At 40.6% G+C, this 26755-nt stretch overlaps 1 protein-coding gene across 2 annotated transcripts in view; it reads left to right on the top strand.

Moving 5' to 3' along the window:
- The window catches only part of LOC131458375 (roundabout homolog 1-like), a 128738-nt gene that overhangs the window by 43325 nt on the left and 58658 nt on the right, over positions 1-26755 (top strand). For both annotated transcript variants that reach the window (XM_058627431.1, XM_058627432.1), the window contains one exon: positions 3943-4269. In XM_058627431.1, the coding sequence (XP_058483414.1) occupies positions 3943-4269 (327 nt within the window). The remainder of the gene's footprint in view (positions 1-3942; positions 4270-26755) is intronic.

The following is a 26755-nucleotide window of genomic DNA, read 5'->3' on the forward strand; positions in this document are numbered from 1 at the left end:
GTTGAACAATGTGCCGTACAGAACCACGTCAATAAAAGAGTAAAACATAAAACGATACCATTTTGCAAAACCTGAGTCCAGCGCAACCTGAATTAAAAGCGTAAAAAAGTAGGTTTTCAAAGAAGATTTAAAAATCTCTTGAGTCTTGGAACGTGTAATGTCACCTCTGGTCTTCAGTTTAGTGCAGCCACAGCTTGTTAGCCGACCTTTAACAGTCATAAATGACACTTCTTCACTGACTGTTCACCAACGAGAATGAAATACCCTATGAAGAACCACTGCTCTTGAACAAATTCACAGTTTTGGAGGAAACAGATTCTCTTTTCCCTCCTTTCCTCCCAGACCGAGACAAAAAACTGCAGACATGCTCATTCCTCTTTTGTGTCTGTAACTCTTCATCCGCCTCCTTTCCCTCCGTCTTCACAAGACGACATAACAGCCTGAGGGATGCCTGAGAGAGAGAGAGAGAGGAAGAGGGGAAAAAAATCTTTTTTTTGTCAGGGTACAGGTGTTGGAAATGACCTTCCCTGTGCATGTTCTCCTTTGTGCATCTGTGTTCATGTTTTTGCATACTGATTGTACACTGGCTGCTGGCCCTTTGCAGATAAAACCACGGTCTTCTGGGGACCCACTTGTAGCTAGGCTTACACTGCTTCTCTGTAATGGCAGGCAGCTTAGGGAGCTGCATGGACCCTCAGGCATCAGCCCAACACAATTAAGTACAAGGAAAGCAGCATGGTGGGCTGTGAGCCGGGACTCAAGGCCACAGCAGCTCCCTTGTTTGTATTGTTCTGCCATAGGTTCAAATGTCTAGACGGCGTGTGGCGTTGTACTGTAATTAAATATTTATGGTTTCTGCTCATGGCTACATTGATGTTTCTTTTAGCAAAATATTTTTTTTTTGTTTTAATTGTTTAACTTAAATAATGAATGAGCTTTTAGATTATTTATAAAAGATAAACCATCACAGGTAAGACCCTGGATTTGGGATGGTTCACCTAATCAAATATCCAAAAAAAATGTAATATCTAGTGTTGGAGTTTTAAGATTTTTAATAATCATGTTTTAATGTCATAACAAACACAAAGTTTACATAAAATGACCCATGCATCAGATGATATTCATATGTATCTTTGTTATATTGATATCAAAGTAAATTATATATATGTACAATATTAACTATTATTGAATTTTGCCCATGCAGCATTATTCCCAGGTAAAATAGAGTGATGCAATTACTGGGGTGCAACAATGAATTGAATAATATTAATATTTACTGAATTGATTATCTTTTTTTTTCTTTTTTTTAAATACAAATTTGTTGTTATGTTTAGAATTGTTTAGATATTTAAATTGGGGTTTTCATTTTGGTTGTGCAAGAAAGGGGGTATGGATATATACATTGTACTGCAAGTTCTCAAATTTTAGCAATTTCAATGCTTGTTTCTGTGTTTCTCTATGACAGTAAATTATAATAGTATTGTCATATTTATGTTTAGGAAACATTTTACACTCATTTATCCATGTTATAGATAATAAACCGATTGCTAAAGAGCAGATAAATTGCACCGATCCCATTAGACTGCCAATATTGAAATAATGAAGGGTTCAAAGGACACTGGACTAATCGATTATTAAAATAATCAATAGTTAAAGCCCTAGATGCTTGTGCACGTATTGTTCCCGGACATTTCAAGGGAGAAGGTTGCGCTCTACCCTCTTAAATCATATCACATATTACTCTGTAACCCTTTAGGAAATGGGCTTTATATAGATTTGTGCAAACATATTATCCTCTGGATGACAATCTCTTAACAATGTGTGAGGTGCTTTATCTACATAAGCACTAAGTCTGTGTGGGATTTATTGGTTGCAACAGGAGTGTAGGAGCTCATCAGTGTTGGGCACAGTAGTGATTATCTGTTTTACAGGGCCATTGGCACATTCAAGCGTAACCTGCTGAAGGCTGTGTGAGGCTTGTGTCTGCAGGAGCATGAAAGAACAGGACAAACATGTTCCCACAGCTATAATACAGGTGTAAGCAATGGTTTCACGGCTGCCATTGATGCCACATTTCCTTAATTTTCTCTATCTCTTGTCGCAGCAGTTGTTTTTTTAAACACTAATTAGCACTCATACGTTGATTTAGTTCCAGCCACTGCCAAAATATGAACTCGGTTTGGCATATTTTATTTTTTGTAATGGTTAGAGGTCAAGTCGAAAATGACTTATTTGTTTTTCTGTAAAACTGAAAATAAGGAACTGTTAATACAAGGCAGAACGCCCACCCACTGCAGCACTGACTCCCAGAGAAGCTGAGCTTCCCTGGAAATGACGTTTTACTGTCCTGTCTCGCGGAGAGCAACTGAAGCTGAGTTTCCACTGGTTTTAATGTGCCGTGCTGCTGCAGGAATGAATATAAATATTGTGTCAGACGATAAATCTGCAATAAACAGCTGATTATGAACACACTAATATCATTTTTAGTAATGAAATGTAAATAGAACAGTATGACATTTCAGAGGAAGCAGCCTGAGACTCATTTGCAAACGGTCATAAAGTCAGCGTGTATTTGATTACAGGATGGAGGAAGCCATATTTGGAGGTATCCAAAACATATTTTAATGCCAGTTGTGCACATTCATACTTACAGCTAGCTAGATCACAGAAAACAGATTTTTATTCCAGGTCCTACACTCAGCAGACACCACATTCTCCAGCATTTGCACAGTGCTCGAGATAAAAAGGAGAGAGCTTGTGTGGGGGGATGTGTGTGGAAATGGTTGGTGGTGGGCTTTTGTGTATACCTGGCTATGCTGTGTGTGTGTGTGTGTGTGTGTGTGCGTGTGTGTGTGTGTGTGTGGGTGGGGGGGGGGGGGTGTCATGTAAGGAATGCAGGATGTGCAGAGGCATTTGAGTTGCGTGTGTACCTGGATCTAATTAGGGTTCTTTTTCTTTGTCCACTGACTCGCAGGAACTCCCACAGTTTCTTTGAAAAGACCATGAGAGGAGGGACGTGATTGACATATCAACAGTGTAGCAGGGATTAGAGGTGATTTTGTGGTTGTTAGTGCAGGCCTTGACTGGACGGAGTATCGATTCACATTTCAACGGCTGTCTTGAGATACATTTCTCTTCAGGTGTCGTGGTGGAGCTGGTTCAAAATGGCAACGTAAATAGATTTGCACAAATACAGAAACAAATTGCCCTGCAGACAACTCAGCACTATACACACTATGAGCACTCGCATGAGTTTGTACACGCAGAGAGGAGGACAGAGGGATGGGCTCATGATGAGGATGGACAACATTTGTCTTTGTCTCATAGTATCAGAGAAGGCATCTGGCGAAGAAGATGTGTAGATATCTTATTATATTTTCTCCCTTTTAATTTCCTTAATCGCTCAGGATCCTCAATATACACACATTATGAATTTTTATTATGCTGTTCTTATATTATTAGCTGTAGTAGCACAGTTATCAGCATGCTTAAAACAGTTACAAAAAATTAATTAGTACAATTCGTGGGAGCAGATAATATTGTAATCCTATTACAATTCATCTGTAAGGGAAAAAAATATGTTTTTATTATTGCTTCTTAATGTGTTTAATTTTAAGTGCCTTGAGAGGTTCCAGCTGCTGAAACTAGAGCAAAACATTTTATAATGAATGAAATGTGTTTGGGTTGTAATTATGTTGTCATGTCAAGTGGGTTCATTTTTTAATACAAGACACTACGCAGCAGTAATGACGTACTTTATTTAATTCCTTCAGAGCTCTTTTGGTGTGATTTGTTGCACTCATTGTTGCTTAAAGAAAGGATACATTTCACCCAGTGTTTGTGTTGTCTTTTTGTATTTATGTCTGTGTTCTAGAACTATGGCTTAGTCTCACAGCAACTGATCCTCATCTTCGTCTTATCACCCTTACATCATTTCCCCAGGGTCTCGTCTTCGTCAGGAAGACTTCCCTCCTCGCATTGTGGAGCATCCTTCTGACCTTATTGTGTCCAAAGGGGAACCAGCCACTCTCAACTGTAAGGCAGAGGGTCGTCCGGCCCCCACGGTGGAATGGTACAAAGACGGGGAACGCGTCGAGACGGTTCGCGACAACCCCCGCTCGCACCGCATGCTGCTGCCCAGCGGGTCCCTCTTCTTCCTGCGCATTGTCCACGGACGCCGGAGCAAACCAGACGATGGCAGCTATGTGTGCGTGGCCCGGAACTATCTGGGCCAGGCGATCAGTCACAACGCATCCCTGGAAGTGGCCAGTAAGTTCTGTCATTGTGTGTTGTTGTGTACGCATCACAGTGCTAATTCCACGTATATGCAGTATGTGAGTTACTGTAACTTTAACATAAACATATCTAATACCAGGCAAATACCCACATGATGGAAAAATTGCTAAGTGCATTTAAATTCCCTTGATTAACCAGATTCCTGGTGTGCATAGTGATGTGTTTTTAAGAGATAATTTAGGTTTCTTGTGTGCTTATATGAGTTACTGACACATATGAACCAGTTTTATTCCATAGAGAATATCTATTATTTTGTATCTGTGGCATGTGACACAAACTTACCAAATGAGAAAGCAGTAAACCAGCAGCTTCTGTGTCCCCACATGCTAAAAATCTTTTCAGGTAGAAAACTCAAGACTTTGACTTAAAAAAAAAAGGTTTTATTTTATTAGGCAAGCCTTTTGTTCAAAACCTAGGTTTTTCCTTGTGTCCCTGCTGGCAGCCACTGAGTGTGTCTGAAGCTGATTCTTGGCTTAACAGTCAACACTTACTATGTGTTAGTACCCACAACTATACTTCCAAAAATCGGAACTATCTAGGAAATACTGGAAATACTATACAGACACAATTTACCGTTACCAGAACACTGATCTTATACACACATCTATACATACAACATATAAACAGCTTGTTTTACTTTGCTGCTTTTGTTTAAATATGGTTATTTTTATGGCTACGTGACAGGTGAACGCTCACTCTGCAATCCACCTGTCAGACACGGCGACAGCTGCAGTGTCTGCTTTCGTCCCAAGGTTTAAAGCAGGGTTGAGTGTGTTTCTAACAGGTGACAGTGCCTGTTGCAAGTGTCAAATGTGTGTGTGTGCCATTGCCAGGTTAACAGCCTTTCACTGCCCTATGTCTCAGGCAGGAATCTGTCAGGTCGAAAGTAGTAACCAAACATATGTGCATATGTGTATATATATATATATATATATATATATATATATATATAAAAATATATACATATACATATATACATATATATATATATGTATATATATATACATATACATATATATGTATGTATATATATATATATATACATATATATATATATACACGTGTGTGTGTGCAGGTTAGCTGCATGTGAGGGAATGAAGCCTGTGGAGAAACAGAGTGAGGGCAGAGGGCAAAAGATCAGGGTTTACGACCGTCAGAAGAGGGTAAATGCAGAAGGTGTTTGCAAGTCCAACAACACGGTTTGTTGTGGCTGAACCAGGCCATTTGATTGGACAACTGTACTTTTAAACAAGCACTTGCAAGGATTCAATTTATTGAAAAACTGTGTCTTACTTAGTCCTAAAATGCACTGGTCTGAATTTGGTCTTGCTTTTGTCGGTGTCGTCTTCTTCTGTGACGAAGCTTGGATGGATGAACTGCGGAACATGTGCAGAGCGTCATGTTTTTATATTTTTTCAAAAGTCTGGTTTTAGTCCGACTAATGCATCATTTTCAAATATTTGAAACTGGCAAACAGCAAAAAAGTGAAGAAAGCACTGCAAGAAAGGAAGCGTTGGTGAGAAGGTTTAATGACTGCACTTAAGCCTTTGCAAGACGTGGAGCTCCACAACCTGTACGGTTGATCCCCTGGTCTGTTCAGCTGCGTCGGCTCACAGAACTCCACCTCAGCTCAGTCTCCCGGGAGAGAAATTCCGCAAAAAAGGTTTTAAAATAATAATAACCCTCTAGTATCTGTTTCACCTTCTGAATTATAATGAAAGTGCTGGTCAAATGGTGTGATAGTAATGCTAGATCAGCGCACCCTGAGCGGCTCAGCCCTCAAGGGTTTGAGTTTATTACTGGGAGTTTTGAGGTCGGGAGGCAACACAGAGAGAGAGAGAGAGAGGACTTGTTGAAGCTGCCTGGATGAGTAATGTCTCTCTGCTTCATCCTTCAGAGGTTGCACAGATTCATGGGTCACCCTGCAGGGGAGTGAAGGTAAAACACGATCCCCTTTGGCAAGTGTTGCTGAATTCAGGAGTTTAAAAAAAACCGAGGAACTGTTAAAAAGTGTTTTGACCCCAATCTGTCAACAGATGTGTGAAATCATTTGTCTGGTCTTGTTAATGTGTCAGTTGTTAATTTTTATGTCGCTTTGAGTAAAAGAATTGTATCCACATCCGTGTGAGACACAGTGCATTAAGTCTTTTGGAATAATTCGCTTTGACATTCAGCCTGGACTCTGACACACACATACGGAGTGTTATCAAATTAGCATTATGTTTTTCCTTAGTAGGTTTGTCACAACAAAATCACTAATCAGGCACTATCACTGACTGACAAGGCTCTAATTATAGAGCAGGCTTGTGGATGGTGATCATTCTCCAGCAAAGAGATGGAAGCTGTAAAATTAGCACTGTGTGCTACGTGCAGGTCATCGGTTCACAAGCATTCAGAGCATTAGAAGAACTTTGGAAGCATTTGCATATATATATATAACTGGATCATGAAATGCTGGCAGAGAATTAACATGCTACATACATTATTAATTATTATTTTTGTTGGCAAACTGTAGTAAATGTGACTCATTGCAATGACTTGATTCACAACTGAGTCTTTGTTTCTGTATTTGGTTTAAGGTGTGGCTCTATGGCAATGTGGTTGTCTTTCAGACAGTCATTCACCGTCTTTGGTTCAAAATTACATAGCTACACATAGTAACTATGACTAAGACATTCCAATCTGTTATCTTCAGGGGTTAGGAATCTGATATGTGTAGTGAATGTCTCAATCTGAATTAAATGCTTGACAATCAAGAATGCAGAAATTGTTTTTGCCTTAACCCTTAGACCACAGAGCATTTTGGCAGATTTTTGTCCATTGCTATGTTTAAATGTATACAGAGGGTATAAGAATGTGCAATATAGAGTGTCTTATATACTTTTTTATATACTTAACCTAGGCAATCTGATGGGGAAAAAAACTATATAAACACACCTCAGCAAAAAGTACCTCAAAATGTTTAAGATCCTATTGAATTTGTAAAGACGTCACAAGTTCTATTTTGTTACTTTATATCGCTACTAAAATGCAATATAAAATGAATCATATCTTTGACTTGACAACACATAAGATGATGAAAAAAAAAGGCATTTTTAAAGCCTGAATATGTGACCTATAAGTACATACCCCCAGGATGTCCATATAAGGAGTTGTGTATTATTCCCACAGCAAATTACCATGGCAGAGGTCTGTGCTGTGTGAGCACTAAGGGTTAATGACAATGAAGGTGGGTGACACTGTGGTGAAGTGGCTAGCACTGTTGCCTCACAGGTTTGACTCCTGGTTCCTGGTTCTTTTCTGTGAGGAGTTTGCATGTTCTCCTCCCCGTGTTCTTCTCTGGTTTCCTCCGACAGTCCAAAAACATGCAGTGGTTAATTGGACACTCTGAATTGACCGTAATGGTTGGCTGTCTCTGTGTTTTGGCCCTGCAATGGACTGGAAACCAGTCCAGAGTGTACCCCACCTTTCACCCCACATGCCAGCTGGGATTGGCTCCAGCTCCCATTGTCCCTCATGTGGAGGATAAAGCAGTTGAAAATCAATGAATGAATGAACGATGGAGGCTCAAACTGTGTCATAATACAATCTTGTATTAACAGACACCAACTTAAATGGACCTGGATGCCACATAAGCAACAAAGGCCATGTGATGGTCTTACAAAGGCCTCCAACATGGCTTGAATAGTCTGGATATAATACATTTCTGACCAGGTGGAAATTTATATTGTTTTGGGATGATGCACATGGCAATATGCTGCAATTTTAATGTAAGAATAAATTCTGCAATCTCACCAATGTAATCCATTGTTAAAGAAACGTCAGTAGAATACACAAGAAATCCTTGTGAGCCAAAGACCTCAAAGGATAGAGCTTTACCTTATAGCTGCAAGCTCTCCTCGACAGCATACATCCCAAGAAATAAAACTATCTCTCTATTGATTCCAGGAACATCTGTCTGTCTGTCACATAACTGTCTAATGGTTCTCCTGACAGGCTTCAGCTTTGGTAGTTGATTTATTAAGGGCACCAGTGTGTGCAGTGCCAACTTAAACATTGGACAAGGACATAACAAAGGTGTATTCTAAGACTACAAAAAAATGAAATTATTTTCAAATAAATTATAAATTATTCTTTATTAATTATAAAAAATTCTGTTATTGACAGTCACATTCACTGGGATGTAACAGCTACGTATGTTTTTTTTCACCCAGGCGGTACTACTATAAAAGCTTTTAAATGTATGTTATTTTTCTGTAATAGTAGAAAAAAATTGCTGCCATGATTTTTAGTTTATGAATGACTTCATGGGCTTGTCCAATCTGTCTTTCAGGCTGTGTGCAGCTCATAGGCCAGACATTCCTCAGCCCTCCCCGACAGAGCCTTATTGACAAAACTAAATGTGAAAGCTGCAGTGGAAAATTAATAACACATAAAAGCCTTAACCGAATTCCAGTTTTGAATTTACTGTAGTGTAAATTTTCCGACCGCCTCTTTCATTTAAGCAAAAGCAGCGATGATGAAAAGTAACGAGGCGGCCGACAAAAGACAGACTTGTGAGTCTGACAGATATACAGTGATGGAAGCGGGAAAGGAGTGACAGAGACAGATGGAAGAGAAGAAATAGGAGGTGAAATATCTGTCCTTCAAGGCGCGCAAGTGAAACTTGTTTGCAGAAAATTGAGGTGACGTGGTCGAGACAGTGACAGATGTAGTATGTGCTGGGGCCTGAAGCGTGACCATGGGGTTGCACACACACGCACACACACGCACACATACATGCTCACAAACACGGACGAGCGGAACTCTCTCTGAAAGGGAAAGAGACGGAATGAGACAGAGAATAAAAAAAGACATATAACTTAGTTCCTTTCCAATAAATGTCACCGAAGACACTCAGCATATTTTCTTTTTTTCTGCCTGCGGCGATCCTAGAGGACTCTGGGAAATGAACATATGTCCTATTGACCTCAGCCTCCTGATTCAATCAGGGAGCGCTTTATTGAGGTGAAGGCAAAGTCACAGCCTGTGTACTCTAAAGGTTATTGAATAGTAGACCTGTTTTTATCCCCAGTAAGAGAGAGCAATGAATGTGTTTCTTAAACTAATTGGACACTGCCATTTGCTAGAGGAAAGTGAGGCGTGTGCTGGAGCTGATGGTTTGGCCACAACACTGCAGTGATGGAGTAATGAGCCACAGGGAAAGACAACTATTCAGCTACACCACCTCCCGTAAGAAAGTATGACAACACAGTCTATTAGGACCATGTCATATCCTATATCGTTCACGATAATACCGGCAGTATGTTTACGCAGTTAAGTAAATGCCATATAGCAATTGGCATAGCATGACGAGATGCGAGGTCCCCACTTTGTCATGTCCTATAACGCATGCGTGACAAAAACACTGACTCAGCTGGCAGGACAAGGGGGTTTCTGGTTTCTGCTGCCTTGTTTGGTAAGTATGTGTTACTTCAAATATTCCAAATTGAAGCATTGACACACCTTAGTCACAAGGACAGGCAATGGCCAAGCAAAGGGGCTTGTAACTGGTGGATTGCCGTTTCGAATTCCCACCAGGTCAAGGGCTGGTGTACTCATTCCCCATTCCTCAATGTAATTGGACATAATAAATTGACCCCATCCATGGGTTGGGGGGGGGACACAGCTTGCTAAAAGGGAGGGTTGGGGCAGTTAGGAAGGGCATCTGGCTTAACATCTCTGCCAAATCAAATATGTGGATCATCCACTGTGGCGACCCCTGGGAAGGAAGAAGAAAAACACTCTTCTGTCACAAAATAACACAATTCGACTTATAAGACGGCAGTCGACACAAACTTCGGTTTTCTGTTGTAAAAGGCCATTTACATACAGCATGACATAAGTTAGAGGAAGAGCCACAAGATGCATTCAAGGACTCTTCCTCAGACAGACCAAACACCTGCCGAGGCCGCTGCTACCTAAGATGCACTAGTAATTAGGTTGTCATCAGCTCTTCGCAAAAAAAATATGGAAATGCAATTAGTTTTTTTGAACGAATAAATGCTGCTGCCTTCAATCAGTTTAATTTTGTATTTTTTTTTATATCATTGTTTTCTTTAATAATTTTAAACTTATATAGCCCACCCCTACAGTTTGTTTAATTTACTTACATACAAATATTTATAAAAACTGCAGTGATTTATTAGTTTTTAAAACAGTCATTTGTTAGAGCTGAAGTCAATAACAGTGAAAATACAAAATAATAATAATAAAACTGATGGTAACAACAAGATAATTAAAATATCTGCTTGAGGCTGGCAGCTCACAGCCGCATCAGTCAGCAGAGTACATCGTCTCTGACCGCATTGTCCCTGACAAAGTTGTATTATGGTTCATTTAGATGCCAGCTTTGACAAGAGAGAATAATGTTGGGGAATAAAAATAGGACAATATCATGTTTCTGTTGTATGGATTTTTCTGTGTACTTCCACAGTGAGGGAACATTATAAAAAAAGTGCAGTACTAAATCAGTGAAATACTATTCACGGACCTGATAAGCAATGTGTGCTTTCTGGTGAACCTCACAACGATGTGCACCACAATGGCACCACTACATTGTGTGCGTCTGACGTGAGTGTGTTTAATGCAGTTAATTAAATATGTATTTGTTTGTACAAAATATGTTACATGTGCAACTTGGTAAATTGTAAATTGTCTTTAAAACTGGTAATTCAACGGAAGACACTCAGACACACGGAGACAAACAACCCTTCACGCTCACATTCACAGCTATGGGCGATTTAGAGTTTTCAATTACGCTTTGCATGTTTTTGGACTGTTGGAGGAAACTGGAGAACCCAGAGAAAACCCATGCGCACACGGGGAGAAACATGCAAATTCCACACAGAAAGGCCTGAACCGGCAACCTTCTTGCTGCGAGGCAAAAGTGCTAGCCACATGCTCCTCCTTTTGAAATTAATTTAAAAAGCAATTCTCCAGTCTGGATTTCAACCGTCCTAAAAGTACGCAGTTTCAAGGAAAAGCTATTGGAAGACACGGCGGCTTGTGGTAATTACATGAATGCATTAACATGAGAGTCATGTTCACTGAAACTCCACACTCTGTGAAGTGGATCATGGGATGAGTGCAGCTCAGTCAGACGGTGAGATTGACAGCTTGAGGTTGGACCCCTGCTCTGCCTCTCTATCTGCTCTTCTTTGATTATAATCTTATGCCCGGGAATGTGGGGTTTGCAGGAGACACATACAACCGTTAGAAGAGAGGTCGGTTCACAGAGGTCAGGTTCCCCCTCTGCCTGACCCTATACTCATTAAGCAACGGCTCCCTACTTCAAATGGCCGTCACTGTCGCTGACAACATCCTGCCGGTCGTCACTGAGGATAAATGCAAAAATAAGTATCTATAGTAAGTGGCAGTCGAGTGGTTCGTCTTAGGAAAGTTGGTTAGAAGTTGGCTCTCTTTATGGATGAAGAGTGATGCCGGTTGGTAGACAGACACGGACACATTGTAAATATGTTTCAGCCTCAGCTAAAAAGTCAGCTATCAGTGTTCATTTCCAATTGCCTGTGACAGTCTGAACGCCGCGTTACACTCTGGTTCCTCGCGCTGTTTCCACTCCTCTCGCTCTGTCCCAATTGGCCTATGGTTAGATCTGTCAGTGAATAAGTATCACACTCTGGGGGGACAGCTGGATTGTGTTTACAGTCTGGAGACTGGGGGTGAGTGCACTCCAAGTATTATCCAAACAATTTCAGTCGCTGTACTCCTCCAGGCATCAGCATTTCCAAGGTCCAGAGTTGTGCCAGGACACAGAGAAAGAGTTTCTTTGGCTCGCAGCAGCGCGGTGAAGAGACGGGAAGTGCTCAAGTGTCTCTGACAAAGACCATATGGCTTCTCGGTGTATGTCACTATTATCAGGATTGGACAAGTAGTTTTTTGCACAGTTTTCACAGTTACATTATTGGATATATAATGTATATATATGGTATAATAAAAGTTTAAAGCATTTTATCCTAAAAGATTCATAAAAAAATAAGCATTATCCTCTGCTCTGACACACCACAAAATGACCACAGAAGGCTGAAGTATCAGCTTCGTAATAAATGCACTGGAATGTTCTGAGCTGAGACCTTTTTAGAACCAATTTGGTGACATCACTTTTCTGTGGGTTGATGAGTCATAACGTTATAGCTCAGTTAGCCGCATTGCTCATCATGTCGTTATTTTGACGCTTGCGCTCACACGCCGGATCACAGGAGACCCACTTTTGATTTTGCTGGATACCCAGGCAGCATGTCAATGTGGCCCCCTGGGTTTTTCTGTGGTTTCCATAGTGCCCCCATGGACAAACCAGATTGGGATCCATATTTTCAGCACAAATATTAGCCTTATGGGGGCCGCATGGACATGCTGCCTGGGTAAGAACTGCATATCTAGCGCATTGATTTTTTCATTCCTTCTTTTCCATGTGAAGAAACTCCACTAAATACCCAAAAGAAGCCAAAACAACATAAATCATATCTCACCTTTGCTGTTGACATCATAACTTGTGTTTTAGACCCAAACTTGGTGACTTATGATGCAAACATTGGCACAAGAATGCAGGTCGAGCTCATATATCATATCTATCATATATCAGCCAGGACACATATCGTTAGTAAAGCAAGACGGATGCAAACATTTAAAGGCGACATAGACCGGAAGCTCCAATTAACGCTGCGTTTGTGTGTGTGTATCTGCGTCATTACCTCGTTTATGAAACCCTAAAGTTTCAGAACAAACAGTTCAGCCACTGCTGAGAAAATAGGGTTTTATTGTTTTCCTGGGCTTTGCGAAGCGGATCGGCACTTCCGTATGTTGATGATGTCATCAGAAATCCTCACCACTCCTTTTACCACCGTAGCGCCTCCTGGTGCGGGCACTAGTCCGGGCACATCCGGTTGCGTACATTCAACCGCAGAAGAAGAAGAACTACTCTCGTTGTAGCTGCTGAGATGCAGAGCATCCACCGTGCCAGAGGGGGAGCTGTGTATCTGAGAGCTGGCCTACCAATTACGTCACTTCCAGGTACCTGGCCAATCACAGGACAGTGAGAAAGCTCTCGTTGGCTGGCCAATCACAACACAGTCCACATTCTGGGGGTGTGGTTTTGGTCTGAAACAGCGCGGCTGACGAGAGCGTCAGTGAGGAGATATTTTGATCGGCTCGTGCAGCGACTAGGAGGTTTTTAATCATGAAAACAAGTTAATATATGTAAGTAGACCTCCATAACTAACATATATGTGTGATACAAGCATTCTATGTCACCTTTAACGCATTGCCAAGAACATTTAAGAAGTGTATTTTACTGCTACAATCCCCACTTAGCTTATATAAACACCACTGGGTAGTGGAAATCAGGGAGACAGTGTTTCCGTTATTACTCAGAATTGTCACTGACGTTCTGCAGTTGATCTTCAAGGCCACACACTCAACAAATCGCACATTTACAGTTCTCAGTCTTTTCTCATATGTGTACCGTGTTCAGAAACACATCTCTGAACACACGTTGTGCAGTTTCCTTTGTTAAGGGAAACAAAGAGAAACTGCTGAATCGAGCTTCATGTGTTTTAAAAAGCTGATAGGCGTTGTGAATTATCCACAGTGTTGTAGGTCCCTCTGCTTTACGGACGCATGAAGCCGTCTTTATCAACTCTTGTGTGCAGGTTTAGTGTGCTGACAAGGAGAAATGCGAGAGAGATGAGGAGAGAACAAATCTGTCTGTTAAAGGCTGAATTGTGTGAGTAGTATTGGATTAGATACTGCATCTCTCTACATTTCCTCTGTTAGGTACCATTGTTATTATTCTTTTTTTTGTTGTTGTTGTGGTTAATGTATTCAGCTCTCTTGATTGTTAACAGAGAGATTTTGTTTGTCTGCCCCGACACAAAATCCTGTCCCGATCAGCACCGATGCTCAGCTCTTTCTGCATTTTCCCTGCAGCCTCCGAGCAGTAATGCACAGAGATTTCATCCATTTCTGAGAAAAAAACTTCATGCTTGTTGCGTCAGGTTACTCAAGATGTCATGTTTGCCGATTTGTAGCACGGGAAAACTTCCCTGACAGTCAAATTACCAGCGTTCACATGCCCATCGCTGCAGACTAACAACTGCAATTAATTAGGAGAGAGATTTTTTTTCATCGAGTCATAACTTGTAAAAAAAGTATGTACTGACATAAACCGTGACATGCTGAGTGTGCAGTGTATTTTACTCGTGAATTTGTATTACGGAATCCCAACAGCATGGTTGAATAATCCCCTTGTCACTGAGAGAAGAGGGATGCGTTTGCATTTGCTGAGATATTAGCCTTATCCATCGTCTATCTGTCAGTCCGTAGCACCACAGTCAACAGCATCCACAAGCCGAGTCTGAGCTCAGGGTGAACGCTGTGTTCCCTCGGGGGTCAAAGGCTGTCTTGCTTTTTCATTTTCAGCCTCACGTCACTTTTGGTTTCCTCCAAGATTTCCGTCTGGGTATCTGCTTCGAGTGGTACCATATCAACCAGTCGGTGTAAGAGGAAGGGAAAAAGTCTCTCCGGGGCGTGGACATGAAAAATGATCACTCACCCAGATGTGCGCTGGATAATTGGAGTTTGATTATTGTGTCTTTGCGATTGTGATTAAGATGCCTACTTTTTTTTTTGGTCCGTCATTAAGCTAATCAGACTTTCTGTGTGAGCTGGCGGAGACTAAATCTTTTACATGGTCACTTGCAACCATAACGAAACATTGGGAATGAAAACCATGCCACAGAGATATTCCGCAAAGTTTTTTTTATTTGTTTTGAAACAATACGCAACATATTACAGACACATTTATCTTCTTTTTGTTTTATATATGTTCTTCTCAGAGGCATGGGGAGTCTTCATGATGGATGCTTTTTATTGTGTCAAAATCAAGACATTAAACAGCTGATTATGCACGAAAACATAATATTGGTCTAAGAGTCAACTGTTTGTCTTTGTTCTATTTCACCATGTACTCAGTGTTGGAAGGCAATTTTTTTAAAGGGGCTATTTGTAAGAAAGGTGTCATATTAAGTCATAAAATAATGATTACAAATAGTTTAGTTTTGAAGATTTGAGTTTAGTACACTGGACGCATTTTTCATTCAAATTATTTGCACGGTTCGCTGTTTTTTTCAGATTGCGGTCAATTTTCCCAAGCTTCCTTTTCCGATAAATTCACAGCTAATCAGAATGAGTGTTGTCGATGACGTACAGTCCAAACATGTGATCACTTGATTTCCCAAAACCCTGTTCTTTTTAATAAACGAGAAAAAAAGTAGAAAATGATTAGAAGACGTGTGGAAGGGGGTTGCAATGGAGCTTCAGTGGGATGGCGTGTGTAAATCAAGCTTCAAAGTCGTTTTCACCGACGTCTGCACTGAGCTGATGTCTCTTTACACACTCACACACTGATTTTTTTTTTCCCTCATCATTTATTTGTTTCTTTGCATTGCGTTCGATGTGCATGGGCGAGTGCGTCGTTGTTCACATCTGAGATTATCTGCCCTTTTTGTCTCGTATATTTGCAACACGTTCCAGGATTTAAAGTACACTGTACACAAACAATGGCCATGAAAGAGACAATGCAGTGTGATCTTGGATAAAGTATTTTAATAAAAGAAATATCAGAGGACAAAACACACACAGGCAATGATAGACACTTACAGTCTGAAACATATGGAGCCGCTGGTGCAGCTGCAGAGAGTTTTTTTTTTCATTGTTCGTACCGTTTGCTCACCACAACCGTCGACCATGGCATCTTCTCCAATGGGCTGTTGATGTGATGATTTATAACATGCAGCGAAATGAGGGACAAAGCATGAGATATAGTGGGGTGGTTCCTCAGTGGAAAGCTGAATAATGAGATGAATGTTTCCAAGGCACTGCAACCATTCCAGAGCGTGGCTGTCAGTTCTGCATCCACTATTTTCTGCCGTTTCTCTATGCCTCCTCCTCCTCCTCCTTCTTCTCCTCCTCCTTCTCCTCTTTCTGGAGTATCGCTTCATCTCTCTCCTGCGGGGATACTTTGGAATGAGAAGACAGGTTTGTGATGGAGCTGCTGTTGCTGAAGCTGCACCCTGAAAAGATTTGGTGACCGCCGATGCTTTTCCCCTATTACAACACTGTCATGCACACAATAGTTATACAAATTGTATATACATACCGGATGTGTCTGTGCAAGGTGCATAGTATGCAGGGGTGGGTGTGTCTGTATGTGATGCCTTACCTAAGGAAGTTGAGATATTTTAACAGTTTAATGTGAATGTTGGACCGCGTGATTAAAAAGCGACAATTCACCTCGAAACCTCCCGAGATATTTGAGTAGTGCGTCTGAACCTGCCACTTTAAGGTTTGCTGCTTTTTCTACCTTTTTATCTTTTCATCAACAGCCCTTTGTGATGTTGACATTGCAGAATTCGAATATGCAATTTCAATGTTTTTTTTTCCCATTAACTGTGTTGCTACGTGTGCGCGACGCAGTAATTCATTTGGACAGCCTCTTTGTTTGCTTAGCTCGCAGCTTCCTTCCACAACTCCAAACCTGCATTCCTATTTTTTTCCTGCCATAAAGACCAATTTTCAAGGTCTCAAGTTTATTATTCGAGACAGACAGTGAAGTGAATGAGAGCCTCCTTCAGACTACCGCAGCAGAACATTCTATTTACAAGCATGTACGCGCGCGCGTCCAGACTTCAGACCTTTACAGGTAGATACTCCATTAAATTCCTTGTCTCAAATATATTGCAGTTTATTGCCTTCAAATGCCACATAATATGAACAATATTGAATATTTCATCACGCAAAACGGCAGGCGATAAGACCATCCTCACTGTTTGCCTAACCTCCCTGAGTCTGTTTTGTTTCTCCGTGGAAAACTCCCTTTACTGGTTCTCCCACACTTGTCAAGGCTGTTGCAGAGATATAACAAAGGAGCACAAATAGAGACAGCATGAAATGAGGCGCAGTGAGCTGACGTTAAAAGATAAAGCCGAGCAGTAAAGGCAAACCTTGAGACACTGAAGATACACCCGAGATAATTAAAAGGATGCTCTCAGTGATATAGTAACCCTCAGCACTTGGATTTCATATTCATTCGCATATATTTTAACGTCCCCTTCATAACACACCTGTACCAGAGATGTGTGCGGGACATAAATCTGTGCCTCTTCCCCTCCCGTATCTTTAATTTGAGTTATGCAAAGCACGTTAGGACCCAACTCATTTCCAGAACGGCAATCTACCGGCAATTCATCACAATCAGGCATGAAAAATATGCCATTATTTCGGCTGAAATGATTTATTTATTTTATGCTGTTTATATAAAAAACCCGTGTTTCTCTGAGAATAATGCAATTGCGAGTTTTTTTTTTGTTTTTTTTTAATGTTTTAATGTCACATTGAAAAATGGGCATGGAACAAATTAAACAGTTTACCGGTGGAATCAAGTGGCGTCACCCTGTTTAAATTTCAGTGTCTGTGTTATTAGAGACATATTTGCATGTGCGTAACCAATAGAATCTGTCAGACTAATGTCATTGTAGTATGTGTTCATATTGCATGCAGTTGGCTAATGTAATCTACTGTACACTTCTTTCCAAAAAACCTAATTTATTTCTATTAATTAATATGTATCCCATTCATCACATTCCAGCAGCGCCACGCTCTGCACTGATGAAATGCTGCTAATGACACTCTGCTCTGTCTCTGGTGCTTGTGATCATGGCGCTTGTGTAGAACAGCGCTCTGGGGTCAAAGGGATGGACAGCTGATTCACCGGTCTGTTTGACAACCTGTCAGCAACTGTCACTGTGTGTGTGTGTGTGTGTGTTCTTGTATTTGTCACTTTGTGGGGACCAAGCATCGTATAAACCATATGGAGTGAAGACATTTTGTCCGGTCCTCACACCTTTAACCCTCAGAACACAGAGCGTTTTGGCTGCTTTTTGAACTACTATGTTTAACCATGCACCGTATATACAGAGGGTATAAGAATGGACAATATAGAGTGTCTTATATGCTTTTTTTCTCCAGCACAACAAGCAATCTGATGAAAAAATAAACTATATAAACCAACTATATTAACACACCTGAGCAAAAAGTACTCAAAATTATCCATCTTTAATTTAAATAAAGGTTGTAAAAATAATACTAATAACAATAATACTAATAATAATAATAAGTATAAATAGTAAAATGTTCAGAATTTGATTGAATTTGTGAAATTTGCAAAATATGTCAACAAACAAAACGAACAAAAGGAAAGAAAAACTTCTATTTTTTGACTTCTGCACAATTATTGCTACTTGTGACTACTAATGCGATATAAAATGAATGATAACTTTCACTCAACAACACTAATACCACCCGTTACCCGTTATATGAAATCTCTATCAGACCACTCATTATCAGACTGCTGGCATAACTGTAGAATAAATTAGATTTATATTATCTCTAAATGAAAATAAATGATTATATTTGCTCATTACAGTCTGTGAAAATAGCAATTCAAAATGCCCACATAAACAAGAATTGCTTCCCCTCTCACTGACACAACTCTCACACTAAAAGTGCATACATATGTTCTGTGATGTCATCTTATTGATTCCTGTAATTATCTACAGCCTCCAGGCTTGTGGACCATGTTAGAAACATATAGCTGGACAACAAAGACCCTCATTCAGGTCTGCTATTAAGATCCATCCTGAGTGATCCGATCATGTGCAGATCGTGCACAGGTTCTGAATGCACCCTCACATCTGATCACAAAAAGAATTCATTTCGCGGAGGTTTGAGGACACATGTCTTCAATCGTGAATGCAATCCACCCCCATGACCGATTCGAGACAGTTTCACTGCCTTTACAATAATCAGCACTCAACATTCATTTAGCTGTAGTCACCACCACAGGATTAGCACTGGTCGTCACAATTTCCTTTTGTAATAGTTGAAATCTTGTTTTATTTTCCAGGCAGCTCATTTAACTCACTCAAACATATCTGTCATTCATGCACGCACACACACACACACACACACACACACTAGCTATTACTACTGGGTCGTCTAAGAATGGCAATCACATCCTTTATCCATGTTAAAATACAGTACGTGGAGTGTTTTTAAAACGATGACATGAATCATAATATTAGCACTTTGCTCACTTGCAGTAACTAAAGCCTCATTTTTTGAAACTAACTCAATAAGTAGCCCAATGCCTGACTTTGAAAAAAAAACTCACTGAAAGTGTGAATTTACTGAGCCCCACCCCTTATTTACATGATGTCTTTACAGGTTAGGTGATAACTGAAATCACAAAGAAGAGAAAACTTAATTTCACTACTGCTAAACTGCCCCGGAACCAGGTTAATTTATAACCTCATTTCACTACTGCTAAAAAACAACAACAACAAACTGCAATTTAATAGTGGGACCGACCATGTGTCGAGTGCACTGCACATGCTCCAAGTAGGAGCAGGGAGGACAATGGGAAAGAATGGAATGTGGGACCAATGCAGACCCTCTGCAGACATGGGATAACTGGAAAGGTCTTTTGACATCCTTGGCTAATCCAGTTTTTTTTCCACACGCTCACCTGCTCTTATTCACTTAACTATCTCCACTATATATACGATTCCTCCCTGTTTGCCCTCACAACATGTCAGATTTTTGTAATGCTCATTGCTAAGGTTGACCTTGTCTATTTATATTTTCTTTGAAATTAACCAGGAATAAATGCATGTCTGACTCATTGAAATAAAAAAAAAAGCTCTTTTTAGAGCCGCGGATCCACAGCTAATTGGATTGATTGAGGTTGCTCCAAATCTACCTCATCGGATTTAGTTCTGTGGACATTTAAAAACAATCAATAGTCTCAGCAAATGTCCTTGAATAATATTCAGTGCTGTATGTATTTTTTTTATTTTTTATAATAATCAGCCTCTCCTGCAAAGGACCTTAAAATGCACTCAAGGAAAGCAAATGAAAATCCCTGTGTGCAGCGATCACCCATGCTCTGTTTAACAGCGTGCCGGATTTTTGGTAAACACCCATTTTCGTGTCTTTGATCAGAAGTGTCTCGTCTTGAACCAAAGTGTCGTCAGCCAATGAAACGACACACCCACACGTCGCTGACAGACACGGATATATATTTTTTTTGTGTCCATTCTCCACTTCGCGTGCGAGATGTTTCTCAGGATGAGTCGCGGTTTAATTGACAGCCTGCTCACCGACCGCTTCCCCTCGCTGACAGATAAGGAAGTTTTTACACTAATAGCCATCAGACACCTGCACATCTTGTCAGTTTTCCCTTGAAGTTTGTTGACAGCGTGTGCAGAAACAGCGAGTATGATGCAGGAGCAGTGTCAGTCTCATGTCTTACTGTAAATTCCCCCCAGCCCCAATTCTCTCTCTCTCTCTCTCTTTCTCTCTCCCACTCATGCAAAAGTGTCGTTTATAAATAGACGACAGCACAAAGAAAGCCATGTGGTGTTTTTGTTGGCACGAGATTCTCTCAGCAAAGACACTTAATCTGATTTATTTTCACGTGTCACCTTTCCATGCGTTTATTCACTCGTATCTTTGTAAACTTCGCTTTTTTGCCTTTTTTTTTTTTAAATTAAACACGTCCCGTTTGCGTCAAGCGATACATGGATTATATGGTGTAGTTTGGTGCGTCACAAATTTATTTGTGTTTCCATTATCGGACGTTGAGGAGGGTTTAACATGACTCGTCAATGCCTTCGCAGTTTTCAACTCTTCTGCTCTTGCACAGCATTTACATGGCGGAGCTGGACCCACTGCAGTCTGTTGATTGGTCAACATGGAATGCTGTTTGTCCTCCACTGTCCTCCTTCTTTGTGCGATTCATTGTTGAGCGACGTTGCGTTACGTACCTGACACAGCTTCATGAATAACTAGGTCATTTACGTATCTTACATACACACCCTGCAGTGGAAACACTACCCAAGATCAGGGGTTTTGATCCGTTTCATGGCAAATTGAAATGCACTAAGAATCTCTTTTACCATCAAGAGCATGTTTAAAATGAATAAAGCCTGAAGAATTGAACTTAAATATACTGGGAAAAAAATGAAAGACAAATCCAGGAATTCCTGCTCGATAACCATATACTGCAACAGTGGTTGAAAAATAAAATTCTTCAGGTAAAATATATTATGAATGCATTTCTGGATCGCACAGGCAAACAAACAGACCGACTTTTATCCACTCCAAGTCTTCATTGGGGTCTGAGAAATATTGTAAATATTTAGTAAGTACATTTTCTTTCTGGGTTCGGTGTGTTTGAGTAGACCTTCCTCTATCGTCTCTATCTGCTGCAGCTCTGCTTGCATCGATTATTATGCGTGTGTGTGTGTGTGTGTGTACCATCCATAGCCGGACTGCATACTGACGAGGTATACATCTCTAGAGGTTTCTTAAGAGAACAGATTCTGTTGCCTGCCTCTCATTGCCACAGGGGATACAAGGGAGTGTTGGGTATAGTGGGAAGGGGTGAAGAGGGAGAAATAGGCCAACGGCTGTGAGTTTCCACTGCTTACTCGCACATATGAATGAAATCCTATATGTTGGATTAGCCCTTGGACTCCACTGATAACAAATGCCTCGAGTTGGGGTTAATTGAATAAAGTCTCCTCAGGCGATATCAGGTAGTGCCGTGCTGTGTTGGACCAGGTCCATGCTGTGTTTGAAACTGCTATCAGTTTTAATTAGAGTTTAACATAACATTAGAAATAAAGTGTCACTTGACCCCATTGAAGATATACAGTGTACTTGACTCAATAAGGTATGATGCAGACAGCCGCGGCTTGACATGCTCTTGTTTTGACATCGTCTGTCTCTCAATGGACGTGGACAACATGCTATCTGTGGAGTAATAGCGCTGCAGAATATTTAGCATATTTATGTCGATCTTACTATTTGCAGCTTTGGATGTTAGGTTTCATTTACACCTGAAGCGATCTCTCATCTGTGACACTCTCTGCTGATATTGGTTGATGATTTATGTGCATTGTCAGGCTCTTTTTTTGACGTATTACATACAGATTTATGACTTATTATATATCGATTTTTCCTGTGTGTTGAATAGGTGTAGTGTGACAGCCAACAGTGTCATGTTCGCTCACTTGATGTGCATAATGCTAAAAGGTGATGTAACTGTACCTTTAACACCCAGATTTTCTGTGAGTGTTAAGTGCTCTCTCACTTTGGAGAACCCATCACATCGTCACAGTGTTCTCACACCAGACTTATTTGACTTATTATTATTATTATTATTTATACTTATTATTGATGGATTATCAGTCATTACAGGACCACTTTCTGTTAGTGCCACCAGTGGAATTCCTGTCACATCCACTATTTTGGTGTTGAAGCAGAAATAAAAAAGAATATTTCAGAAGTTGGGCAAATTAAACTAAAGTTACGACTTTTCATGCCATTTTTGTGATGTGGAAAAAAAAATACAAAAACATGAAAAATGAACAGGTTAGGGTTGTTACCGAGGTTAGAAATTAGCCTTTGCCCTTGAAATGTTTGAAATGATAGGGGCTTTTACTGTGTATATTTATCTAATATACATGTTAAATGTTATATATAGGATATATAATGTGTTTTTATTTGTCTAATACCATGTGGAGTCATGGTTCGCAAACTGTGGTACGTGTACAGCCAGTGGTAGGTTAGCTTCCTCTGATGGTACTTCAGAAATAGTGTTTTACTCTATATACCATGTGATCGGTGTGGAGCTAAGAAATTTTGACCAGATGAAAGAAATGACGAAAATTAATAATACATGAAATATGAATAATTATTATAACTTTATCTCTCACTCCATCTTAATCTAAAATGCGAATGATCATGTTGGGAATAAATCTGTCTCCTGTGAAAAGCCTGTAGCTGACTTTGCTCGGCCTTTTTACACCGCTGTATTTTAATATTGGTGATAATGGTGTTACTGAGAGAGATCGATACTTTCTCAAGTGGTACTTGGTATAGAATGCTAGAGAACCACTGATGTTACTTCATATCTATTACGTACCAGACAGTTTGAAGTATTGTTGGTTACAGAAGGTGTTTTTTAAGATCCATACTATCTGTTAAATTGTCATGTAGTATGTCATTCTAATTGATATTAAAAATGTCTTCAGACAATCTTGATTTGGCTTTACCCCCTATATAATAAACATATTTTCCAACATTTGATAAAAATTGCCCCAGAAATGACCCAAGAGGCCCTGAAAAAATAGCAAATGGTTGCTATTGAAGTCAGAGAAATTGTCTTTTGGCACCAATTTGTTTACAGTTTAACAGTTGTGTATGTACTGGGAATACACACACCACTATCCTTTCGCCTGAAGTATGTGTGTGTGCCGGTGTGGAGCAACAGTACAGCAGGATGACTCTCGAACCAAATTACCTCTGGGAAGGAAAAGTGAAGGAAGCTTCACACTTGCATGAACACACAGCAGGGAGCGTGCCGTACATTGTTTACAGTACACACAGTCTGCCATGTTTAATAGCCCTCCATCTCTCTCTCTCTCCCACTCCCACTCGGAACGACAAGCTCACAAACACCAGGACTTCCACCAGCACGTGTTAGCCTGTATGCTTCAGTGGAAGCCATTAAACACGGGCTACCTCCAGCTCAGACACCTACTGAGTCTAATCAAGGGTTTCAGTCCCGGTGTGTACAATTGCTCCGTTCCGTGTCGAATTACTGCGCGATTGTCGCAAAGGTTGTCTGCATGTTGACCTCCCACTTTTCATTCAAACCCCCAAACAGCTGCAAATTATTATCAAGCAGAGCAGGAAAAAAAAAACATTGTGCATCACACAAACCAATTAATTTGGACACATGCTGACATATGTTTCTGTGAACTAAAATTAAGAAAATAGAGGTCATAGGCTAGACAGAAAAACCTCAGTGCGATATAGAAATCCGTTGTTTGCTTGTGTGAGATGGCGAGATGGGAAGAGACCTCCTACAAGTGGAAATGACAGTCAACACTGACCTTGGCTCGACCCCAATTTCAACCTCTAAGTGTACTTCTTCCTCGACGAAGCCTTTAGAGACATGAAAGAAACTCCCTCTCTCTCCACGACAGTGAAAGACAACTTTCGATTTGAGTCCACAATGCCAGATATGTCTTCCCAGAAAAGGTCACCCGTTTCCCTAACTGCCCTTCTTCTTATTTCGTTCTGTTTGGACCCAGACAGTGCTGAGTCTACTCAGAAGGAGACAGCTGGATGGATTACAGCGAGCTAATTATAAGCTATCTGTCCATAATTAAAGTGGATTACGGTGTTATTCATGCAGAGCTCAGTTGGAAAAAAAATGCCTTAAACACCATCACATTACATACCATATATTGCAAAGTAGTATTCACTATTTAAACAGCTGGAACTAAATGCAACATTTAGCCTTTGATAATGGTAAAGAATAATTAAACCCTATTATCCAGTTACAGCTCCATTTTTTTCACTCTGTCATGTACCAGTGATGACTCCATTAGGTTTGTGCATTACAGGTATTGTTGGACAGGGATGAGGAAGCCACATGTCCATGGTCCATTCAGGTTGCAGATCAATCAGTGCAACTAATTTGGGAAGGAGATCAGGATTTGATTCATGGCCTGGTCACATGGGTATTGAATGACAGATAGACACATTAGTGGAAGAAATCCTTTGAGCATTATGTCACAGCTTCACTGGTCTAATAAAGGAATCCTGCGCTCTCCTCCCACCCACTCACTCCATTTAGTGTATTAACTGAAGCAACTATGGGACTGCGTAGACATTGTACCATGTCATCTTGAATATCTGCTTTCTCCTCTTGGTTTATTATTCTTATAGAAACACACTGAGTGTGCACCAGAGGTTCTGTTGCATAGGTCTAGAACTTTCACATGTTGTTGTGTTAACACAGCATGGGATCTTTGGAACAATCACATGTCTAGGAACTTCTTCACAGGAGCCTCTTTAGCTGTTTCATCATCTAAACTATTGTAGCACCAGGCGATCCTTGGACCTGCTGCTCATCTATGTGTTTATGTGTCACATAGATGTTACGTTGCACATATGTACCATAGCAGGTTTATTCATCGTTAATCATTACAACAGGCTTCAACTCGTGGTCTGAAGGCAAACAGGAAAAAAGCCTGTTGTAAGACTGTTGAACTTGCAAAGGGGGACTTTACTACTTTAATTGACTTTACTACTGAAATCAAACAAACAGACTTGATCTTTCTCTTTTCTTTTCACCTTTTTCCCATGGTCCAAAGACATTCAGTTTGGGTTCTAGACTCCACCCATTCTACTAGATTGTCATTTGAAAACCTTCTTTACCCCTTCTGTAATAATCTTGTCGTTGCATACAGGATTTAGCATGTGTACTTTTCATTATCTTAACTCCTAGACCGTTTGTGATATCTAGAAAGTTAAAAAAAAAAAAATATGACAACCTGGCAACCTGTCCAGGGTGTGACCCCGCCTTTCGCCCTCAATCTCGTCAACTTGGACCTGCCCAAGTTGAACCCTGACTCTTACTCTATGTCAGCTGGAAATTAAACAGGATGGATGGATGGATGGATAATGTTTGTGTGTGTGTGTAAGAGGCAAAACTATGTAAATTGCCACAGAATCTGGTGGGCGTGTCCCTCTGTCCTTCGATGCATCTACATCTGTTGCCAGATTGACAGCATGCTGTCTCTCCACCTGCCTGGTTTTTAAAAATAATCCACTACCAATATGTTGATTTCATTCCGTCCTGCCTTCTGCCCATCACAGCAGCTGTCTGGTGCAGCAAGCCAGCCTTAACATTTTCTTTGCACGGCTGCTAAAACCAATTAAAGGAATCACTTGATTACAAAGTTCCTCACTCTCCTCCCAGCACTCCCTTTTCCCTCTCGGCGTGTACAGTATACCTGTGTATGTAAAAACACTCAAGGCGACGTCGAGAGACGATCAGGTGGGGATGTGACATACTTTCAGCTGCGTGCTGCATCTGTCTGTTTGCTAATCCATATGGACGCACCACTCATTAAATCCAGCAGCACAGCTATTCACACCGCTGACTGCTTTGGCAGACGGGAAACAAATCTGCTGGTGTTCTGTCAGGTAATGTGACAAAACCAGCAGGGAGAGTTTGCTTGTGTGTGTTAATGTCTGAAAGACACAAGATGTTGTGATTAAAGCTGTTAAGTGATGGTGTGTGTGTGTAAGAGTGAGACAGAGGAAGCTGGTGGAGAAGGGAATCTTCATTCTATAGATTGGTGTAAAGGGTTGATGGCAGAGGGGACATTGTGTCACCAAACCAGCAGGAGACACTGAGGCAGACTGGCAGTTGTGGATGTCTCACATCGCTCCTCAACTAGCTTTTTTTTCCCCACTCTCA

Source organism: Solea solea, chromosome 4, assembly GCF_958295425.1.
Source record: "Solea solea chromosome 4, fSolSol10.1, whole genome shotgun sequence".
Lineage (NCBI taxonomy): Eukaryota > Metazoa > Chordata > Actinopteri > Pleuronectiformes > Soleidae > Solea > Solea solea.